Source organism: Macaca fascicularis, chromosome 12, assembly GCF_037993035.2.
Source record: "Macaca fascicularis isolate 582-1 chromosome 12, T2T-MFA8v1.1".
In the NCBI taxonomy this organism is placed as follows: Eukaryota; Metazoa; Chordata; class Mammalia; order Primates; family Cercopithecidae; genus Macaca; species Macaca fascicularis.
In genome coordinates this window covers 114,871,501-114,894,716 of record NC_088386.1, presented here as the reverse complement: position 1 = coordinate 114,894,716, position 23,216 = coordinate 114,871,501, and the positions used below count along the sequence as shown (strand labels likewise).

The 23,216-nt window shown below is 48.7% G+C and overlaps 1 protein-coding gene, 1 long non-coding RNA gene and 1 pseudogene across 2 annotated transcripts; 2 read left to right on the top strand and 1 right to left on the bottom strand.

Moving 5' to 3' along the window:
* Positions 1-454: 454 nt before the first annotated feature.
* CDK5R2 (cyclin dependent kinase 5 regulatory subunit 2) lies at positions 455-2,949 on the bottom strand. The gene has a single exon (XM_005574328.4). It carries the CDS (start codon positions 2,786-2,788, stop codon positions 1,685-1,687), a length of 1,104 nt encoding a protein of 367 aa, XP_005574385.1. The 5' UTR covers positions 2,789-2,949; the 3' UTR covers positions 455-1,684.
* A 5,533-nt stretch (positions 2,950-8,482) lies between these two features.
* LOC141408129 (keratin, type II cytoskeletal 8 pseudogene) lies at positions 8,483-9,307 on the top strand (annotated as a pseudogene).
* Positions 9,308-13,623: 4,316 nt separating this feature from the next.
* LOC135966621 (uncharacterized) lies at positions 13,624-15,793 on the top strand. Its single transcript, XR_010580101.2, has 2 exons — positions 13,624-13,813; positions 15,676-15,793. It is a non-coding gene; the product is annotated as an uncharacterized lncRNA (long non-coding RNA).
* The last annotated feature ends 7,423 nt before the right edge of the window (positions 15,794-23,216 follow it).

Genomic DNA, 23,216 nt, shown 5'->3' with positions numbered 1-23,216 from the left:
GAATACAGACTTAGGTAGGCCCGACTATGCTCTTGACCAATATATGGTGGGGAGAGATGGGGAGGAAGGGGAAAATAGCAATAAGGACTAGCTAGTTCTGCCTCAATGGGTCACATCACAGAAAGGGCACAATTCCCGCTGTCCCCGTCATTCGGTCTCTAAGTGGCCCAGGCACTAATGAGGAGCTAGATCAGACAAGATGGAGGCGGAAGTGGGGGGATGGATTCAGCTTTATCACCAGGCCTCACCCTCAGCTACCTCACTTTACTCTTTACCCTCTGTAAAATGGAAGCCGATGGCGGGGGTGGGGATGGGGAAGAGGAGAAGTTCTCAGGGACTTGATCTTCCCTACTAGAGCCCCATCTCTTGCCTTCCTGCCCTGGCCGTGACAGTTCCACTACCACTCCCACTCCCTCCCTCCCGGGGCCCAAAGAAAGACCGGCGCAAAACCATCTGCAGGCGCTTCCAGCGCTTTATAGTTCTTTCCGGGACAGACGGACAGACAGACAGTGCGGCCCGCTCTGTCGGCCCGCATCATTGGCACCTTGGACACGGCCCCAGGCCCAACCCCGTCCCTGGTACTCTACCGGGAGGATTCCTGTCCCGCCTCAGCTCAGCACCTCGGACAGTTCCCAGCCCAGCCTCCCCCCTCCCCCCTCCCTCCGCAAACAACCAAATAAATTAAAAGGGGCAGTGGGGAGGGGAAACAAAAAAGCTAAGGATAAGGAAGCGGGATGTTCCTCCCCCAAGGTAAGAAGTTTTCTTCTCCTCCCACCTGTCCACTGAGGCGCCGCGGCCGGGGTGGTCTCCCAGGTTGATTTTGCCTCCAAACCTCAGCCTCCTGAAAGAAGCCGTCAGCCCCTTCCTCCACCCCCCCAGCTCCCAGCATGCAACACGTTGGAAAAGGTGGGGAGAGGCAGTGGGGGTGGGGCGAGGGGCCATCCTGGTCCTGTCTGGGTGCCTGGGGCTGCAGTTTCTCCTGGCACCTCAGTCGATTCAAATTAAAAACTAATATTCCCTTTGATCTGGGGAGGGGGGTGTGGGAACTCAGTCAGGAATAAAAAATGCAAGCTGACACAAGTGGAGGAAGAAGGCAGACAGGAGGGAAGATGGTGACACATGACAGGAGCAACAAGAAGAGGAGATGGGGACACAGGTGCAGGAGGAGAAACGGGGGGGCCATGGGGTACAGTCAAGCAAGGGGTAAGATGGAGATGCGGACACACACGCCCAAGGAACAGAAAATGGAAAGGCAGGGAGAGGGAGGAAGAAAGAGAGGAACAGGAGAGAGAGAGGGACAGAGAGAGAGAGGAATGCAGACAGGAGGAAAAATGAAGACACAAAAAGGAGGCAAGGAAATGGACAAAACCGAGGGGGAATGGACTGAAGGGAAGGGGAAGACCCGGGCAGAAATGAAGAAATGGGGGCGCAGACAGACGGGAAGAGTGAGGTTGGAGTGCCCTTCCCGCGCTCATCTTTCGTCCCCACTTCACGCCCAGCAAATCCAAACACCGCGGCCTCTGGTGTCCCGGCCTCCACTTTCCCCTGAGGGGCATGGGCGGCTCCTCCTCCGCCCAGCCGGGGCGCTGAGCGGCGGTAACAGCGGCGGTGGCTTGGTGGTCCCGGGGGGTCCGAGTGTGTGTCGGGGGCTGGGGCGGGGGATGGGCGCGGCCCCTGCGTATCCCTAGCGGTCCAGGTTCATAGTCCAGTGCTTGGCTCCGGCCGCGCAGCTGTCCCTGGCGGCCGAGGAGGCGGCGGACGCGCCCCCGTTCGGTGGGCCCCCGCCGCTGGCGGCGGCCTCGCCCTCGTTCTTGAGGTCTTGAAAGACCTGCGTGAAGAAGTGGGGGTCGGCGTTGAGCCGCAGCATCTGCGGGCTGAGCCGCTGGATGAGGCGCAGGCAGCGCTGCCAGAAGCGCTCCTTGTCGGGCTCCACGAGGAAGGGCTTGAGTGGGTAGGAGATCTCGTTGCCCATGTAGGAGTAGGCGAGGTAGAGGCAGGTGAGGAAGGCGGCCTGCAGCTCGGCGGCCGACGCCAGCTCGTCCCCACGCAGCGACTCGCGGCACAGCAGGTACACGAACACCAGGTTGGCGGGCGTAATGAAGGCCTGGTCTTGCCAGCCCTGCAGCAGCAGCGAGCGGTCCACACCGCGGAACCAGCCTACCAGCTCGCCGGGGCTCAGCTCCTTGAGGCGGTAGCAGCGTCGGCACACGAAGTCGCCCAGACAGCGCAGCAGCTCGCCGGTGGACGCCTGCACGATGACCCGCCGCGGCGAGCCGCCAGGCACCGGCGGCGCCGCCTGCGGGGCTGGGGGAGGCGGCGGCGGAGGCTTTCCCCCTCCCGAGCCCGGCGGCTGAGCGGCCGCGCTGCCCCCCGACGGTGGCTCGCAGGTGGCGGCAGCCGCGGGCACGGTGGGCACTGGCACCGCCAGGGGCTTGGCGGTGCCACCGCCGTCGGGGGGATCCCGGCCCTTGCGGAGAAGGTTCTCGCGGTTGCGTTGCTGGACCAGGGGGTCGGGGCCCGTGGATGCCGGCTTGGGTGTCACCTTCTTGCTGCCTTTCTTCTTCTTGGCGGACGCGGCCACCAGGCGCTTCCAGGTGAGCGCCGAGATGAGCACGGACGGCCGCTTGAGTCGGCTCTCGCCTTTGCCGCCCTTGCCCACTGGCGGCGCCCCGTAGCCCCCCAGCGCCTCGTCCCCCGCGGGCGGCGCCTTCTTCTTCTCTTCGGGCAGCCCGCCGGGCCTCCGGCCCTTGGCCGAGGAGGCAGGGGAAAGAGACAACACCGTGCCCATCCTGCAGAGCGGGGCCGGCGCCCGGGCCCCAGCGGGAGCCGCGGGCGGCGCCGCTGCTACTGCAGCCCCGGGGGACCCGGCGGTGGGGGGCCTAGCCCCGGCCCGGGCGCGCGGACTGGCGGGGGAAGGTGGCTGCTAGGCGGTTCCGCTGCTCTGAGCCTGAGCTGCGCCAGCTGCAGCGTCAGCCCCACCCCTTGGGCCCCTTTTTTCGCCGCGCTGTGCCCCGCCTCACGCGGCCAATCCGCTCCCGAGTTGCACTCCTGATGGGCAGCTCCCGTGACCAATAGACTCTCACATGTCAATTTCAAGTCCCGCCCCAATCCCCACCCTCTGTCCTGAGTCTTTTCCCTCCCCCCGTTCCGGGGAAGGGGAAGGGGAAGGGGAAGGCGGTGGTCGTCGTTCGAGTGGTCTCCTCAGGGTCAGAGTTGAGGAGGGGTGGTGGCTGCTCCTACCTCCTCCGGATCCTAGAGCATGGGTCAGCTTGTTCTGATGCACTGGGTCGCGGTAGCAGATAAACCATGGGAACAGCCCTCCTTCCCTCTGCCTTTGAATTTGTGTGGGGGGCCAGTGTGAGTAGTGAGTGCCCTCACCGGATGCACAGGTCCCAGCTGGGTCGCGTTGCAGTGGCTCCTCCAATGTGACTGTCAGGTCTGTTTCCTCTTCGCCACCCCACCTCGCCCACTACCCCCCAGGTCGCTAGAGGGGCTGCAGCAGGCACATTTCTGCCCTGCCTGTTTGGGAGTCCTGGAAGAGCCTTCTTGCAGGTCACAACCCGCCTCCTTGGGGGTTCCAGCTTGAGGGGGAGAGGGGGAGCAGCAGGGTCTCAAATATGCCCCTGAGGCCTCTGCTTGCCGTCCTGATTCTCTGCACTGAGCCTGTGGGGCAGACCCTTGGCTCTGGTCCCTGTGCAGCTCCACTAACATACACAGATCTCACACTTGGGTGGGTGATGGATAAGGTTGGTCCCTGGGGAAACGCTGGAACTTGGATCACTTGGTTTACCCGGTTTTGGATAGTGAACAGAGCCTCCTGTGTGGATGGAAGCCCAAGAAGGTTGGACCAACCTCCTGCCCAACCCTGGGTCCAGGTTGAGGTGGGTTTCATCATTAAATGCTTCCTGCAGGTCAGGTCCCAGCTGTCCCCACTCCCAGGAGCAACCTGTTAGGCTGGGTCCTGCCCACTTCTCTCTGGGTCTGTCTGTTCCCTCCTCAGTACCCATCAGCCCTTTGCCCTGGGTTTTGGACTCCTCAGGCCTTACCTGCAGGTCTTGAGCACAACTGGTTCTGGACCTATTCTATCTGCCTTGTTAGATCATGTCCACCCTTCTTGGAACCTGCTCTGTGTGCCTCCCCCAGCACAAGGGTCTTCTGGCTTCTTAAGTAAGTGGACCTTGTAGGTGCACATGGGTTCGATGTGGAGAAAAACCCCTGCCTATGTATTTCAGTAAATTCTCAAGATTGCCCTCGGAATCACCTCCATGCTCCTCACAGACCACCAACATAGCTCCAAGGATCCACTGCTGTCAGGGTTGATTTGTGCACATATATGTGTGTGTGTCACTGCAGATAGGCTGTTCTAGAATCCATATGGGCTGCAGTTCTAGCTACCAGAGGTACCAGCATTTCCCAGCCATTCCACAGCCCCTGCTCACTCATACCCTCCTGGAGGCCTGTGGTCTGCCTGTCTCCATTCCACTTCTCTGTGCCGCCATGCACATGCAGCCTTGTACCTCCTCCCTAACTCAGCACTCAATATGCACTTTCTCAGTGGGGTATCTCTGCTCCCTAGGATCTGATCTTTATTTTCTTGCAGCCCAAGCTGACCTGCCCAAACTCTCATTCTCCCCATAGTTGTGGGAAAGTGTTCCCTCTTTTCAGCTGCTGTAATTGGCCCCACTTCCTCCTACAAGGTGTTCTGAGTCACTCTTTATCTGCCACCAAGGAATAGTCAGTTCACCAGTAGTTAAGGACAAGCCCTGTAGGGACTGAGTTGCTCTGGTGGAAACACTGGGCATGTGGATCTAAATGGCACGTGAGTCCTTCCAGCTCTGCTCCCAGTAGTCCCTCACTGGCATAAGGCCTATCATTAAGGTCATTTAGGACCATGTCTTCTAAGCAGCACCCACAGAGTGTCATCACTGTGGTACCCTACTTCCGGCCCAGCTCTGACCTCCTACTGTCCTCTTGGTCAGAACCAAGAATTTCCTCCTCGGCTTCAGGAACCCCAAACCAGGTGCCTCAGAGGGTCCTACTCCCCCTCCTAATTTTCCACCTTGCTCTGCCTCTAACCCTTTTTCTGGCTCACATGCTCCCCACTCTCCTGCTATGGTTATCCCTCCGGAATCTCTGAGCTCCTTCCACTGGGCCAGAACCCTCTCTCAGACTGTCAAGCTCTTGAAATCTCACCTCCTCCAAGAAGCCTTTTTTTGATTGATTGGAAGGGACCTAATACTCTTTCTGACTTCAGCCTTTCCAGCCTCTTCCCCTCAGCAACAGTGGCTGCATAACAACTTGGTTAAGGGCTGGGCTCTGGGTCTAAGATGTGTAAGATGGATATGGATGGAATTTTAAAGACAAGCAGACAAGCTAATCAAAGAGATCCAGAAAGAGTAACAACATTGCTGTTGTATATAAGCCAGTGGCATTGAGAGCTGAGAGGAAGGGTTATTATGTTTCTGCAGGGGGAGAACAAGGGGAATAAGCCTAGTGAAACCAGAAAGACTTCATGGAGGAGGTGGGCTTCGTAGAAGGGTGATGGCTTTCCCACATTTGCAAGTGTACTCTTCTGGTTAAGTTATGTTTGGGTTCATATTCTAAGATTCATGTATCTTCATTATAATAGTATCTCTATGTTGCTTCTTGTCTGCCCATCTCCCTTATGTTCCTCTGGGGCAGTGCTGGTTGTATCAGACTCCCTTAGATGGGACAGCCCCTGAGGCCAGGCTCCTTGTATGTCTATATCTCTCTGTAGATTACCTAGAACAGTGCCTATTCAGATAACTGGTTATTCCTGAAGGCTCTTTAAAGCAAATACTCTAGGCCCAGACCAAGAACTGGAGCGCCTAGACTGAGGTTTTAGCCTGGGTAGGATCTGGCCTTATTGGTGAGTGCATCACCATCAAATTCACCATAGATGCTCCCGTCACTCACCCCACCTGGGCAGGTGGGCCCCATCTTTTAAGAGAACATCTCCAGACAATGCTGCTCACACTTTGCCTCTCTTTGGCTCTTCTTATCTCCCTTCTGAGAAGGGAGGCAGGAGATAGGAGTCCTAGTCTATGACTGCTGGTTGTATGACCTTGGGGAAGTAATTTCAGCTCTCTGGGACTTGGTTTCATCATATTAAAATGCAGGGATTCTATAGATTTGATGCTTATTATAAGATAAGAAAATGAATATTAAAAGAATAAGATAACATTTTAGGAATTGGACTAGAAGAGGATTCCTAAAGCCTCCTTCAACTCCACAGTTCTGATTCTAAACAAAATTGTCCTGTGAATCTGTTTCACTCTCCAGCTCCAGCCCTGTCTGCTTCTCCCTAATCTGTTTCTGTCTGATGGGCTCAGTCTTTGTGTGCACAGCATCCGTGTGAGGCCTGCATTTCTGCAGTTCAGCCCAGGAGATGAAGGGGAGGGGAGCTTAGGCTCTCAGCAATGTAAATCTTCCTAGGTCCCTCCAAGCTTTAGAGGGGCCCGTGAAAGGTGAGAAGGCAAAGAAGAGGAAGGCAAGATGGCTGAGGCCCAGGATATCCCCAGTAAACATCAAGGCCCCAGAAACCAAGGTCATTGCACCTCCCTGTCTCCAAGGGGCCCCTACAAAGAGGCTAATGATGACATAGGTTCTTAAAACATCCAGGATGGAGACCCAGCCTGGGCATCTGAATGCCTGGATCTTGCTGCCCCCCGCCCTGGCACCCCCAACTCCCTTGCCCATCAGTCTCAGCTCCTGAGGTGTGCAGAGGGGGTGGGTATGCACCAGCCCAGCCTTCCCTCCCTCTCCTGAGGACCTTACCCCAGGGGAGAAGTGGGTGACTAAAACAAACGAGGGGAGCAGAACTCCTCTACAGATAACAGTGGAGGGGGGAGAGGGTGAGCAGAGAGAAGAGAGGAATTGACAGAGGAGAGGCTGCTAGCTGTCAAGAGGGAGACCTAAATTCTCATGTCTTTCCCATTTCACAGGCTCTTTGCTAGAAGGACTTAATTAAGGAGCCCAAATATAGTTTCTTTTGAACAGTGAATAGGGTTGGGAGCACAGATGAGGAATGTGATGCTCTGGGGTGGGGAGAGAAGGGACCAGTGCTGAGATGCTGGAGGGCCCAGGGTGAAGGGGATAGAGAGGACAGGGGTGAACTGGTGACTCCTTTTCCCTGCCATAAGCTCTGCTGCTTTCCTTGATGGAAGGGGGGCCATTTCTGCCTCTCCCATCCTCAGTCCTGATCTCCCTTCAACTCCCTGGATCCTGCCTTCACCTCCTTTACTGTCCCCTGAGAACAGCTCTCACTGTCCAGTTCTCCCAGCACTCACCAGAAGCTTTAAGTCTTGGTTCACCTTCTGCCTCCACCAAGCCCCCTTTTTGCCTCCTCCCTTTCGTCCCCAACTCCTTCTCCTCCCAGACCCTGCTGGCGCCCAGCATAGCACTACAGATGTAGGAGCAGATCAAGAAGGGCGGGGGTGGTAGCTGTTGCTTTTCTGGGATATTCTTAGCCTGTCTGGGGGCTGGAGCTGGAATCAGCGTTTCCATCTCAACCAGGCAGGTGGCTGCCAGAAACTGCCACTGTGACTGGGTCTTCATCTAGTTCCACATCCCTTACCCTGTCCCTTCCTCCTCTGTCTTGATTTCATCTATGAACACAGACCCTCTGAGAGTCCAGCCTTCCCACCCTTGTGCCCTGGGTGGAAGGTTTCCTCTGCCTATCAGGCGTAGTGCCAGGAAGGTGTGCAAACCTCACTGGAGGCTCTGGGGAGAAAGAAGAGCCTTGGAGAACTCTAGCTCAGATGCTCCCTAGAGCTGCACACAGCCCTCTTCTCTCTGCCCCAAGGCCCTCTTCTTTCATCTGCCCCCAACAACCCCTGCATGATACTCAGTCCCCAGACTCTAGCCACCACCATGAAGGCCTTTCTTATCTTGATTTATAGGAGTCACTCAGGGGCCCTAGAGTTTCAGAAGCTGCCTCCTGAAAGCAGCTGAACCCTGGGGTCCAGGCCTCCTTTGGGCCAGAACAAGGGGCTCACTCACTCAGATCCCTCCCCCTACCTTTTTATTTGAGACAAATTCTCACTCTTTTGCCCAGGCTAGAGTGCAGTGGTGTGATCTTCACTCATTCCTGGGCTCAAGGGATCCTCCCACCTCAGCATCCCAAGTAGTTGGGACCACAGGCATGCATCACCAGGCCTGGCTAATTTTTGTACTTTTTGTAGAGACGGAGTTTCACCATGCTGCCCAGGCTGGTCTCTAATTCTTGGGCTCAAGCAATCTGCCCACCTCAGCCTCAAAGTGCTAGGATTACAGGCATGAGCCACCACGCCCGGCCCTCTCAAATGTCTTTATCAGCAGAGGCAGAGGCAAAGAAGAAGTCTCACTCATTCACAAATCACACACAAAAAAGTTTGTCACCTTAAGAGGGATAGACAGTGGAAGGTCTCCTATGTGGGTTCTGAGGTCATTCGGTCTATGTTCAAATCCAGCCCCTCCACTTATGACCTGGGGCCCTTGGGGCAAGTTTCTTAATTCTTGTGAGGTCTATAAAAGTGGACCATCCAAGGCGCAGTAGGAGATCACCAACCGCAGCCGGGCTGAGGCTGAGAGCATGTACCAGATCAAGTATGAGGAGCTGCAGACGCTGCAGGAGATGACCTGCGTTGTACAAAGACTGAGATCTCCGAGATGAACCGGAACATCAGCCAACTCCAGGCTGAGATTGAGGGCCTCAAAGGACAGAGGGCTTCCCTGGAGGCTGCCATTGCAGATGCCGAGCAGTGTGGGGAGCTAGCCATTAAGGATGCCAACACCAAGCTGCCTGAGCTGGAGGCCGCCCTGCAGCGGGCCAAGCAGGACATAGCGCACAGCTGGATGAGTACCAGGAGCTGATGAATGTCAGGCTGGCCCTGGACACCGAGATCACCACCTACAGGAAGCTGCTGGAGGGCGAGGAGAGCCGGCTGGAGTCTGGGATGCAGAAATGAGTATCCATACGAAGACCACCAGTGGCTATGCAGGTGGTCTGAGCTTGGCCTATGGGGACCTTACAAGCCCTTGGCCTCAGCTACAGCCTGGGCTCCAGCTCCTTCAGCCACACTAGCTCCACCAGGGCCGTGGTTGTGAAGAAGATCAAGACCCACAATGGGAAGCTAGTGTCTGAGTCCTCTGACATCCTGCCCAAGTGAACAGCTGCGGCAGCCCCTCCCAGCTTGCCCCTCCTGCGGCTGCCCCAGAGCCCAAGAGGGAGGCCACTGTGCAGGGGAACACAGGGAATGGGAGACCCACCTGAGGCTCAGCCCTAGCCCTCAGCCCACCCGCAGGGGAGTTTACTGCCTGGGGCACCCTCTTTGCCCATATCTCCAGTTACAAAATAATTCAGTCTTTTTTTTTTTTCCCCCAAAATAAAACTTCAGCTAGCTCTACCAACTGTTAAAAAAAAAAAAAAAAAAAAAAAGTGGACCATCATCATAAGGTTGTAAGATTTTAATCATGTGATGCTCAACAATGCTTGTATATCACATGTGCATGGTGTTCATAAATGTTAATTGTTAACAAATTATACTGTCATCATTATTTTTACAGAGCAGGAAAGCTTCGTTTGACCTGTGCCATTAGCATTTTTTTTCTCATTAGAACATTTATCATTAAAGGGCCAGGGTGGTACTATCATTTCTTTTTGTTTGGCTTCTGAAGCCTGAATTTGTGTCTGTGCTTTGCTCTCAGATACTGTGCTCATACCCACGGCTACTCAGACCGTTTCTGGGGGTGGTTTGATTTGCTTCCTAGGGTCATGAAGACCTGACAGCATATGAGGCACTGGTCCCCTTTTCTGGTCTTGCTGCAGGCCACATTACTTTTCTGAAGCTCTGAGTGTCTATTCTAGGCCAGGTTCCACGCTGGCCCCAAGTCCTGACTGTGCTTTCTGGGAGCTGTACTCTGGCTACTCATACCACACTCCATGGTCTCTCCAAAGCTCCAGAGGCTCTACAGTCAGTTCTGCTTTTCAAGGGCTTTGAGGAAAATGTTCAATAAGATTATTAAACCACATGAGCAGATACTACTTGAGAAACTGTAGCCTACATGGTACTGGGCTAGGTGGTGGGAACACAAAAAGGTGTGAGGTAGGGCTCCAGCCTTCAAAGAATGTACAACATAGGTGGCAGAGATATGAAAAATAGTGAGAAATAGCAGTGAAATGATGTGTCCTATGGCCAGTTACAGATAATGGGATTTAATGACTTGGCTAATCCAATCCTGCCCACCCCCTCCACCTTCCACCATCACAGCTAATCCTTCTCCAGCTTGTCCTAAATTCATATGCACACAGAGTTAGAATTCTTTTTTTTTATTTTATTTTATTTATTTATTTTTTTTTTGTGACATAGTTTCTTTCTTGTTGGCCAGGTTGGAATGCCATGGTGCGATCTCGGCTCACCGCAACCTCTGCCTCCCAGGTTCAAGCAATTCTCCTGCCTTGGTCTCCTGAGTAGCTGGGATTACAGGCATGTCCCACAACACCCGGCTAACTTTCTGTATGTTTAGTAGAGATGGGGTTTCACCGTGTTAGCCAGGATGGTCTCGATCTCCCTACCTCAGGTGATCCGCCTGCCTTGGCCTCCCAAAGTGTTGGGATTACAGGCATGAGCCACTGCGCCCAGCCAGAATCCATTTTTAACTGTGTTTGCTCTAGTGAATGGCCTTCCTTGTCCAACCCCAGGCTGTGATGGTAAGCACTGGTCCCAAGGTAGAACCAGGCCACAGCAATCCCCTGCTCACAGTGACAATGGGTCCTACCCCCTGTGCATGATGAGGCTTAATGAGTAACTCCTGTGTGAAGAGCGTGGTAGGTCTGCCTACTGCTCCAATGTCTTAGACAGGGGCCTTTTGTAGACTTCCTATTTGTCCAGAATTGGGGGCAAGTGGGGGATGGGCTTCAAAGCAGGTTCATTAATTTACACTTGCCTCTGTCTGGTTCCTAAAGACAATTCTTTATGTTGACCTCCTTTGAGTAAAAAGGCATTCCTAATTTATAAGCTAGAGCCCCACATATACTTGCTTTTGATTTTGAGTAGGGAGCAGAGGCAAGTAAGGTCGTCCACTAGATTAATGGGTCCTAAACTACTCTGCCTAGCAGAACCACCTAGGGGAATTTTGTAAACATATAATTTCTGGGCTCTACCTCAGACCTATGGAATCATAATTTCTTTTTCTTTTTTTTTTTTTTTTTGAGGTGGAGTTTCACTCTTGTTCCCCAGGCTGGAGTGCAATGGCACGATCTCGGCTCACCACAACCTCTGTCTCCCGGGTTCAAGCGATTCTCCTGCCTCAGCCTCCCGAGTAGCTGGGATTACTGGCGCAGGCCACCATGCCTAGCTTATTTTGTATTTTTAGTAGAGAGGGTTTCTCCATTTTGCTCAGGCTGGTCTTGAACTCCTGACCTCGTGATCCACCCGCCTCGGCCTCCCAAAGTGCTGGGATTACAGGCATGAGCCACTGCACCGGCCTGAAATCATAATTTCTTTGGGTGGGCTCAAGATGAAATCCCTGTAAGAAAAAAATTAAAAGGGAGGAGAAAACCCTAGGAAATGGCTGGGTCCCACCTGTTCTTTCTGGAGAGCACCACTGTTGTCTCTCTGGCCAAGCCGCCAGCCCCACCACTCCATGGTAGGAATACCCTAACTTCCTCCTGGGAAACCACTGCTCCCACATTCTCAATCCATGTGGCTTACATGGGGCTAAGCCCTCCCTAAACCACAAGACATAGATTAAAGACATAGACTTAGCCAGCTCCCATCCTAGTGACAATGGTTCAGGGAGGGGCTAGTCCAAACCAGGCCAATGAGACTCAATTCTTGGAGTTTTAGAGGAACTGTTGGGAAAGAAAGGCTTTCCTTCCTCTGAGGTTGTCAAGCTGTTGGAATGAAAGCCTTGAGCTGCTGGTGACTCTCTTGTCCCCACATGGAGAAAAGCCACCTGAAGTAATGCAGAGGAAAGCAGAGTCAACAGATGGGGGGACAGATCCCTGACATAATTTTAGCCCCTAGATCCAGCTAAACCTGATACAGTTGTATGATCCCATAAATCCACACTGTCCCCACTCCCTAACCTTTTTTTCTAATCTTAAGGTAATTTGAGTTGCGAATCTAATTCTTTTTTTTTTTTTTTTTTTTGAGACGGAGTCTTGCTCTGTAGCCTGGGCTGGAGTGCAGTGGCCGGATCTCAGCTCACTGCAAGCTCCGCCTCCCGGGTTTACGCCATTCTCCTGCCTCAGCCTCCCAAATAGCTGGGACTACAGGCGCCCGCCACCTCGCCCGGCTAGTTTTTTGTATTTTTAGTAGAGACGGGGTTTCACCGTGTTAGCCAGGATGGTCTCGATCTCCTGACCTCGTGATCCGCCCGTCTCGGCCTCCCAAAGTGCTGGGATTACAGGCTTGAGCCACCGCGCCCGGCCGCGAATCTAATTCTTGCAAGCAAAAATATCCTGATGAATGGAACTTCCTGCCTGGAGATTCTCCCTGTGGAAATTTGTAACTTCAGGGATGTATGTTTGGTCCGAATAAATGAGGAAGGCAGTCCCTGATATCTGGTTGTCAGTTAATGACAAAATCTGGAAGAGGCACTGTGGACCACAACCTGGGTTCTGATCCTATAGCCTATTTTCTGCTGGAATCTCAAACCTCCCAGTCCAAACCATAGCTGGTGTTTGGAGTTCATCAGGTTCCAAGGACGCTTTCTTAAAGGAAAAGTCATTTCCCTGAGGCCTGCACAATTGTCAAGTCTTTCGGGGCTGCTGCAAGGCTACATTCCTTAGGTATCAACTTCCTGCTCAAATAAGAAATTTGATCCATCATGCTTCTGAATCACACTTGTCCACAACCAGTGTAATAGGCAGCTGTAGCCACACAGAGCCGCTTGTTATCATCAGGGCTATTAGCACAGTGTCTCTGGGGAAATGGGGGCAGAGGTGGGTTTGAGCTTTAAGCTGCCTGAGTTCCTGTTGGCTAAGACTACAGGACCTCTTGTCTGGATTGCCTTTGGGAGGCTTTCTCAAAGGAACGGTTGGGGTTCTGATCAAACCACAATTACCTGGTTACAACATGGTTCACACCTGCCTTTTAAAGAAACTCCAAGGCTATTTTCAAGTAGTTTGTGGATTATTCTGCAATGGCACAATATTTTTCTATCCTGCTTGGTGGTATTCAATGGGTAGTTGAACATCCAGTCATAATTCATCTTTTCATTTTTCTACTCATTCATTTACTCATGCAAATTTTGTATGAGGAACTGTCTTTTAACTTTTTTTTTAATTAAATCTGACTTTTAGACAAATCCTATTGCAGGTGGAGGGATATGCAGTCTTAGTTGGTATGGAGACTTTGTTCTCCCTCCAAAGACTATACATTTCCAGAAAATGGATATTTCCAGAAAATATCCTATTTTAAGCCCAACTGATTAATAACTTTAATTACATCTGCAACAATCTCTTTTACCATATAATGTAACATAATTATGGGAGTATTGTGGGGCAAAAAAACCATGGAGGTCATCTTAGAATTCTGGCTATCACTGTGTCTATTGCTTTACCTATCAATTAGGAGACAATTTTTCATTTTGTTCTTTTTGTTTGTTTGTTTTTAGATGAAGTCTTGCTCTGTCACCCAGGCTGAAGTGCGGTGGCATGATGTCAGCTCACTGCAACCTCTGCCTCCCGGGTTCAACCGATTATCCTGCCTCAGCTTCCCAAGTAGCTGAGATGACAGTAGCTCGCCACCACACCCAGCTAATTTTTGTATTTTTAGTAGAGACGGGATTTCACCATTTTGTCCAGGTTGGTCTCAAACTCCTGACCTCAGGTGATCCACCCACCTTGGCTTCCCAAAGTTCTGGGATTACAGGTGTGAGCCACTGCGACTGGCCTGTTGTTGTTTTTGAGGCAGGGTCTCACTCTGTTGCCCAGGCTGTAGTGCAGTGGTGCAATCATGGCTCATTGCAGCCTTGATCTCCAGGACTCGAGCAATCCTCCTGCCTCAGCCTCCAAGTTGCTGGGACCACAGATGTGTGTGCCACCATGCTTGGCTAATTTTTAAAATTTTTGTGGAGATGGTGTCTCTATGTTGTGCAGCATGGTCTTGAATTTCTGGGCTCAGGTTATCCTCCCACCTTGGCCTCCCAAAGTGCTGGGATTACAAGCATGAGCCACCCCACCTGGCCAGTTGTTCATACTTTATATAAGTGAGACCATACTATGTTAATCTAATACGTGCTTTTTTTTTTTTTTTTTTGCTTTACATTAAGTTTATAAGATTTATTTTTGTTGATAACCTTGTTGATGTTGATTTTTCTTGCTGCACATTTCATTGTATCAGTGTAGTAAGTTTTACTTATTTGTTCTCTTGGTGACTGATAATTAGGTTGCTTTCAATTTTTTATGATCAAAAACAATTGTGTTATAAATATTATTTTACATGTCTCTGGTGCACATTTACAACCATTTCTCTAGGAATATACCCAGTAGTGGAGTTGCTGGGTTATTGGGTATACATATCCAACTTTACTAGATCTTGTTAAATTGTTCTCCTAAGGTGTTGTGCCAACTTACACCCTGCAATGCATACAAGTTTCTTTCTTTCTTTCCTTCTTTTTCTTTCTTTCTTTTTTCCTTTCTTCCTTTCTTTCTTTCTTTTTTTTTTTTTTTTTTTTTGAGATGGAGTTTTGCTCTTGTCACCCAGGCTGGAGTGCAATGGTGCGATCTCGGCTCGCTGCAACCTCCACCTCCTGGGTTCAAAAGATTCTCTGGCCTCAGCCTCTGGAGTAGCTGGGATTACAAGCACATGCCACTACATCCAGCTAATTTTTTTATATTTTTAGTAGAGATGGGGTTTCACCATGTTGGCCAGGCTGGTCTGGAACTCCTGACCTCAGTTAATCCACCCGCCTCAGTCTCCCAAAGTGCTAGAAATACAGGGGTGAGCCACCGCACCCGGCTTGTGCATGCAAGTTTCTATGGCTCTGTATCTCCACCAACTTGTGACATTGTCAGGTTTCAAATTTTGGTCATTCTGATATATGGGCAATAACCTGCTGTAGTGATATATAAATTTTACTTATTCAACAAATAAATATTTATCAAGTGCCACTACATGCCAGGCAGTGAACAAAACAGACAAAGTCCCTGTCCTGTAGAGCTGGAAAGGCCAACAAATATATATTTTTATATATTGATGTAAGTATTATATAAAACAATGATTAATATTATAATTAACATATTATATATATTAATCGCATGTGGCTTTTCCACTGGCTTACAAGGCCCAGAATGATCTTCCCTCTGCCCTTACCGCTTCAACCCCACCCCTTACTCTGTCCCCACCACACTGGCCTTCCATTTTGGCTTTGGCATTTTGGCTGTCTTTCTCTTCTTGGAGCACTCTCTACCAGTTACAGGTAAGGCTTACTTCGTCATCTCATTCAACTCTTTAATCAAACGCCATCGTCTTAATGAGGTATACCCTAATCAGTCTGCTGTGGACTATTCTTGGCCCCCAGAATTCATTTGTTGAGGCCTAACACCCAATGTGATGATATTTGAAGATGAGGCCTTTAGGGGGTAATTAGGTTTAGATGAGGTCCTGAGGGTGGGGCCCTCTGATGGGTTTGGTGTCTCAAGAGAGCTTGCTGTCTGTCTGCCAGGTGACTACACACAAAGCAGGCTGTAAGAGATCCCCCACCAGAATCCCACCATGATGGCATCCTGACCTCAGACTTCCAGCCTCCACAACTGTCAGAAATAAATGTATGTCGTTTCAGCTACCCAGTCTATAGTATTTTGTTGTGGCAGCCTGAGCTGACTAAGACACAGACTATTTAAAATTGCATCCTGCCCCTGGCCCCGCCAGTCTCTTATCTCAATCTTCTGTCCCCTGCTCCATTTTTTCCTCTGGAATTTGTGATCTACTAACTTACTAGATAATTTTATTCATTTACTATGTTTGTTGTTTGACCACATACATACTAGAATATGAGATCCAGAATATTTGTCTTTTTTGTTCATGAATGTATGCTAAGTGCCTAGAACTCAGTGAATACTTGTTGAAGGAATAAATGCTGTAGAAGAGGCAGCATTCTATTTCATAAAGTATCTGGGAAGGCCTCTTTGATAAGGTAGACATTTCCCAACTATTACTGGAATTGAATTGAGCTTTTTTTTTTTTTTTTTTTTATGGAGTTTCACTCTTGTTGCCCAGGCTGGAGTGCAATGGCACAATCTCAGTTCACCACAACCTCCGCCTCTTGGGTTCAAGCGATTCTCCTGCCTCAGCCTCCCGAGTAGATGGGATTAAAGGCATGCACCACCATGCCTGGCTAATTTTATATTTTTAGTAGAGATGGGGTTTCTCCATGTTCGTCAGGCTGGTCTCAAACTCCAGACCTCAGGTGATCTACCTACCTCGGCCACCTAAAGTGCTGGGATTACAGGCATGAACCACCGTGCCCGGCTGGTATTGAGCATCTTTTTGTGATATTTCTTCCTTCTGTGACCATCTGGGATTTTCTCTTTTATTAACTACCTGTTCATCTCTTTTGCTTATTTTCTATTGATTGGTTTATCTTCTCTTTTTATTTGTAGATTTTTTAATATAAATCTTGGATGCCAGTCCCTTGTTAATTACATGTAGTTTATATCTTCTCCTAGGCCACACGTTACTTTTTTTTTTTTTTTTTTTTTTGAGACAGTCTCGCTCTGTTGCCCAGGCTGGAGTGCAGTGGCCGGATCTTGGCTCACTGCAAGCTCCGCCTCCCGGGCCTACGCCATTCTCCTGCCTCAGCCTCCCGAGTAGCTGGGACTACAGGCGCCTGCCACCTTGCCCGGCTAGTTTTTTGTATTTTTTTAGTAGAGACGGGGTTTCACCGTGCTAGCCAGGATGCTCTCGATCTCCTGACCTCGTGATCCGCCCGTCTCGGCCTCCCAAAGTGCTGGGATTACAGGCTTGAGCTACCGCGCCCGGCCACGTTACTTTTTTAAAAAATGGTGTCTTTTGGCCTGCAATCCCAGCACTTTGGGAGGCCAAGACGGGAGGATCACTTGAGGTTGGGAGTTCGAGACCAGCCTGACCAACACGGAGAAACCCCATCTCTATTAAAAATACAAAATTAGCTGGGCATGGTGGCGCATGCCTGTAATCCCAGCTACTCAGGAGGCTGAGGCAGGAGAATTGCTTGAACCTGGGAGGTGGAGGTTGCTGCAAGCTGAGATCACGCCATTGCACTACAGCCTGGGCAACAAGAGCAAAATTCTGTCTTAAAAAATAAAATAAAATAAAATAAAAAGTGTCTTTAGATGAGTGGAAGTTTTTTAATGTATCTTTTCCTTTAAGGCTTGTGCATCTAATTTTAGAAGTCACTCCCTCACTTAAAATCGATATTCTCCTAAACCTAGCACTTCAAAGGTCTTTAAAAGTTTTAAGGCCGGGTGCGGTGGCTCAAGCCTGTAATCCCAGCACTTTGGGAGGCCGAGATGGGCGGATCACGAGGTCAGGAGATCGAGACCATCCTGGCTAACACGGTGAAACCCCATCTCTACTAAAAATACAAAAAACTAGCCGGGCGAGGTGGCGGGCACCTATAGTCCCAGCTACTCAGAGGCTGAGGCGGGAGAATGGCGTAAACCCGGGAGGCGGAGCTTGCAGTGAGCTGAGATCCAGCCACTGCACTCCAGCCTGGGCGACAGAGCGAGACTCCGTCTCAAAAAAAAAAAAAAAAAAAAATTTTAAGGGTTACATTTGTTTCTTGAAACTATGTGTTTTTATTTGGGTGTGAAGTAGGGATTTTTTTCCTTCTTAAACAATGGAAAGCCTCTTTTCCCAGCACCATTTGTGGATTAGCCCTTTTTCCCACTGATTTTCAGTGCCACCTCTGTCATGAATACATTGTCCATATTTGTGTGGGTCTGTTTCCGAGCTCTTTTCTCTTAGACTTGTCTATTTATCTAATCGGTACAGAACTTTTTACTAAGGCTGGGAACCCCAAGGGGTCAAGTCTGGCCTGGGTCACTCTTTGTGTAGCCTTCTTCCTAAATCAGAGCCACACTCTCTCTCTCTCTCTCTTTTTTTTTTTTTTTTTTTTTTTTGAGACAGAGTCTTGCTCAGGCTGGAATGCAGTGGGGTGATCATGGCTCACTACATTCTCAACCTCCTGGGTTCAAGTGATCCTCCCACCTCAGCCTCCTGTACAGCTGGGACCACAGGCACACACCACCACGCCCAGCTAATTTAGAGCCACTCTCCTCATGCTCGTTAGCAAGCCAGCCTCTGGCCCCTCCTAGGCATGGTGATATCACCCCTCACCTGTCACAGCTCCTGCCTCTCTCTTCCCAAAAACCTCTGTAGCTTTCACTTCCACAGCATGACTTCTTAATTAGTTTAGTTTTTCACAAAAGACTGGAAGAGCAGTGGCCTGGAAGCAACATCTGAAATATCAACTTTTTTGAGACCAGAGACACCAAGGGGGATTGGCAAGAGGAAAAGATGGAGTTGGAGGCTCCAGGCTCAGTCCTTGGAGCCCTTCTCTCTATATCTACTCTCTAGGTGAAATTCACCCATATGTTGATAACATTCAAATTTACATCTCCAACCTGGATCTCTCCTTTAAACATCAGACCTACTTGAGACCTCCACTTGGATGTATTATAGGCATCTCAATATGGCCAAAACCATTCCTGATACTCCCTGCCCAACTGCTCCTGCTGCTGCTCCCATCTCCGTTAACAGTAATTCTAGTTTACTAAATCTCAGATGAATGTTTTGGAGTTATCTTTGACTCCTCTTTTTATTTCACACCCATATTTAATGCATCAGCAAATCTGGATGGTTCTGCCTGCAAAATATATCCAGAATTCAACCACTGCTCACTACCCCCTCTGCCTCCATCCTGGCCCAAGCCACCATTATCTCTTGCTTGGTTTATTGCAATAGCCCCCTAATGGGTCTTCCTCCTATTTCGTTCCTACCTGCAGTGCCTTTTCAAAATTGTAGAGTGGTCCTGTTAAAATGAAAGTCAGATCATGTCACTCCTCTGTTTAACACCCTCCAATGGCTCCCATCCCTGGTAGAGGAAAAGCCTAAGTTTTTACTATGACCTACAAGGGCCTATTGGCGGATTAAAGATAGTCACAAATTATTTGACACTTTTCCCATTGAAAGGTATATTGCTATCTCCCCTTCCATGACTTCTTTGACCAATGAAATATGGCAGAAGTGGCCAGTCACAGTGGCTCACATCTGTAATCCCAGCATTTTGGGAGGCCAAGGCAGGTGGTTCACCTGAGGTCAGGAGTTCAAGACCAGCCTGGCCAATGTGGCGAAACTCCGTCTCTACTAGAAATATGGCAGAAGTGCCACTATGTCTGTTTTTGTGCCCAGGCCTTAGGACTGGCATCTTCTATTCCTGTCTCTCGAATCACTTGCTCTTGGAACCTTGAGACACCATGTAAGAAACCTAGCTACTCTAATACAGACCACACGGCGGGGCCCTGAGACTACATGGAGAGGAAGAGGGCTAGCCTTCCAGCTATCTCCCCCAGGCGCTAAAAATGAGAGTGAAACCACATGGAATCCTACAGACCAACCCATCTGCCAGTGAACATCAGAGTGACCTTATTTGATGCTAGTAGAGCAGAAAAGAATGCCCAGTTGAATTTTGTCCAAATTCCTGATCCACCAATTGTGAGATACAAAAAGGTGGTTGTTTTAAACCACAAAACTTGAGATAGTTTCTTATGCAGAGATAGAGAACCAAACTAGCTAATCCAACCTTGCCCCCTTCCATCATCTTCATGACCTCATTTACTGCCTTTTTCTTCCCTCACGCCTCTCTAGTCATCACTGCTTCCTTGCAGTTCCTCAAATCCTCCAGACCAGCTTCTGCCCAGGACTTTTGCATGTGCTGTTCCCAGTGTACATTCTTCCACCTGCACATAAATAAAGGAGTGTTAAACTGTAATACTGTTTTGAATCCTACTTTTTTCAGTTTATAATAAATCTTTCTCTTGGAATAGTCTACTAAAACCTTTTTTTTTTTTTTTTTTTTTGAGACAGTGTCTCACTCTGTTGCCCAGGCTGGAGTACAGTGACACAATCATGGCTCACTGCAACCTCACCTCCTGAGTTCAAACAATCCTCCCTCTTTAGCCTCCTGAGTAACTGGAACTACTGGGGCACATCACCACGTCCAGTGAATTTTTAAAATTTTTTTGTAGACACAGGGTCTCACTATGTTGCCCAGGCTGGTCTCAAACTTCTGGGCTCAAGCGATCCTCCCACCTTAGCCTCCCAAAGTGCTGGAATTATAGTTGTGAGCCACTGTATGTGGCCTAAAACATTTTTTAGTGGATGCACAGTGTTCATTTGTGTGGATATTTGTTTTACCAACATTTAATTATGAAAACTTTCAAACATACAGAAAAATTGAGAGATTTGTACAGTGAAAACACATCTATTTGCCGCCTCAAGTCTATAGTCAACCTTTTCCTATATTTGCTTTATCACATATCTATTCCTCTATCCAACTTGCTCTTTAAAATACATTTCATCTTATTCAACATAGTACTGGAAGTCCTAGCCCCAGTAATCAGTCAAGAGAAAGGGAAAAAGGTATCCAAATAGGAGGAGAGGAAGTCAAGCTATCTCTCTTTGCAGATGATTTTATACCCAGAAAACCCCATAGTCTCTGCCCAAAAGCTCCTAGATCTATAAACATCTTCAGCAAAGTTTCAGCATACAAAGTCAATGTACAAAAATCGGTAGCATTTCTATACACCAACAACAGTCAAGCTAAGAGCCAAATCATGAATGCAATCCTATTCATAATAACCACAAAAAAATACCTATTAATACAGCTAACCAAGGAGGTGAAAAATCTGTCCAACAAGAGTTATAAAACACTGCTGAAAGAAATCAGAGATGACACAAACAAATGGAAAAATATTCCATGCTCATGGACAGGAAGAATCAATAGTGTTAAAATGCTCATATTGCCCAAAGCAATTTGCAGATTCAATGCTATTCCTATCAAACTACCAAGGACATTTTCACAGAATTAGAAAAAAATTATTCTAAAATTCATATGGAACCAAAAGAGACCAAATAGCCAATGCAATCCTACATAAAAAGAACAAAGCTGAAGGCATCATACTACCTGACTTCTAACTATACTATAGGGTTACAGTAACCAAAATAGCATGGTAACAAAAACAGACACATAGACCAATGGAACAGGCTTAAGAACCCAAAAATAAAGCCACACACCTACAACTGTCTAATCTTCAACAAAGTCAACAAAAGCAATGGGGAAAGGACTCCCTAATCAATAAATGTTGCTGAGATAACTGACTAGCCACAATCGAAACTGGATCCCTTCCTTTCACTATATACAAACATCAACTCAAGATGGATTAAAGACTTAAATGTAAAACCTAAAACTATAAAAACTCTAGAAGAAAACATAGGAAATACCACTCTGAACATAGGCCCTGGAAAAGATTTCATGAGAAGACACCAGAAACAATTGTAACAACATCAAAAATTGATAAATGGGACCTAATTAAACTAAAGAGCTTCTGTATAGCAAAAAAAACTATCAACAGAGTAAACAGATGACCTAGAGAATGGGAGAAATATCCACAAAAGTATAATATCCAGAATCTATAAGGAGCTTAAATCAATAAGCAAAAACAAACAACACCATTAAAAATGGACAAAGGACATGAACAGACACTTCTTAAAAGAAGACATACATGTGGAAAAACCATATGAAAAAATGTTCAACATCATTAATCACTAGAGAAATGCAAATCAAAATCATAATGAAATATCATCTCACATCCATCAGAATGGCTATTAAAAAGTCGCTGGGTACAGTGGCTCATGCCTGTAATACCAGCACTTTGGGGGTTGAGGTGGGAGGAGTTCAAGACCAGACTAGGCAACACAGTGAGACCCCATCTCTGTAAAAAAAAAAATTTTTTTTAACTTAGCTAGGTGTGGTGCCACGTGCCTGTGGTCCCAACTACTTGGGAGGCTGAGGTGGGAGGATCACTTGAACCTGGGAGGCAGAGGTTGCAGTGAGCCGCGATCATGCCATTGGACTCCAGCCTGGGAGACGGTGAGACTCTATCTCAAAAAAAAAATTTTTTAAAAGTAAAAAAATAACGTATGCTGATGATGTTGTGGAGAAAAGAAAATGTTTATACACTGGTGGGAATGTAAACTAATTCAGCCACTGTTGAAAAGCAGTTCAGAGATTTCTCAAAGAACTTAAAACAGAGCTACCATTGGACCTAGCAATTTCATTACTGGGCATATACCCAAAGGATATAAGTTGTTCTGCTATAAAGACACATACATGCATATGTTCATTGCAGCACTATTCACAATATCGAAGACATGGAATCAACCTAAAGGCCCATCAAAAGAGGACTGGATAAAGAAAATGTAGTACACATACACCATGGAATACTATGCAGCTATAAAAAGAATGGGATCGTGTCCTTTGCAGCAACATGGATGGAGCTGGAAGCATTATCCCAAGTGAATATACACAGAAATAGAAAGCTAAATGCCACATATTCTCACTTATAAGTGGGAGCCAGGCTGGGTGCAGTGGCTCACGCCTGTAATCCCAGCACTTTGGGAGGCCAAGGCAGGTGGATCACGAGGTCAGGAGATCGAGACCATCCTGGCTAACACAGTGAAACCCCATGCCTACTAAAATTACAAAAAATTAGCCAGGTGTGGTGGCAGGCACCTGTAGTCCCAGCTACTCGGGAGGCTGAGGCAGGAGAAAAGTGTGAACCCGGGAGGCAGAGCTTGCAGTGAGCCGAGATTGCGCACCACTGCACTCCGGCCTGGGCCGCAGAGCCAGACTCTGTCTCAAATAGTAATAATAATAATAAAGTGGGAGCTAAACACTGAATACATGTGGACACAAAGAAGAGAACAAGACACTTGTTGAGTAAATAATAAAGTGGTTAAGGTATCTTGAGTGCATACCATGGGGCATATACTGTTCTTTGTGCGTGAGATAGATAGATAGAGATGGAGATATATCTATATATAGAATGTGCCTTATGTGTATCATGCTACTTCAGTGGGTAAACAACCCTATGAGGCAGATAGTGCTACTGCCATTTATATTTTATGGAGGAAGAAATTGGGGCACAGAAAGGCTAAGTAACT

What these genes read in the sequence shown, in the direction of transcription:
- CDK5R2 (XM_005574328.4), bottom strand. Translation starts at nt 2,788, where the DNA reads ATGGGCACGGTGTTGTCTCTTTCCCCTGCCTCCTCGGCCAAGGGCCGG.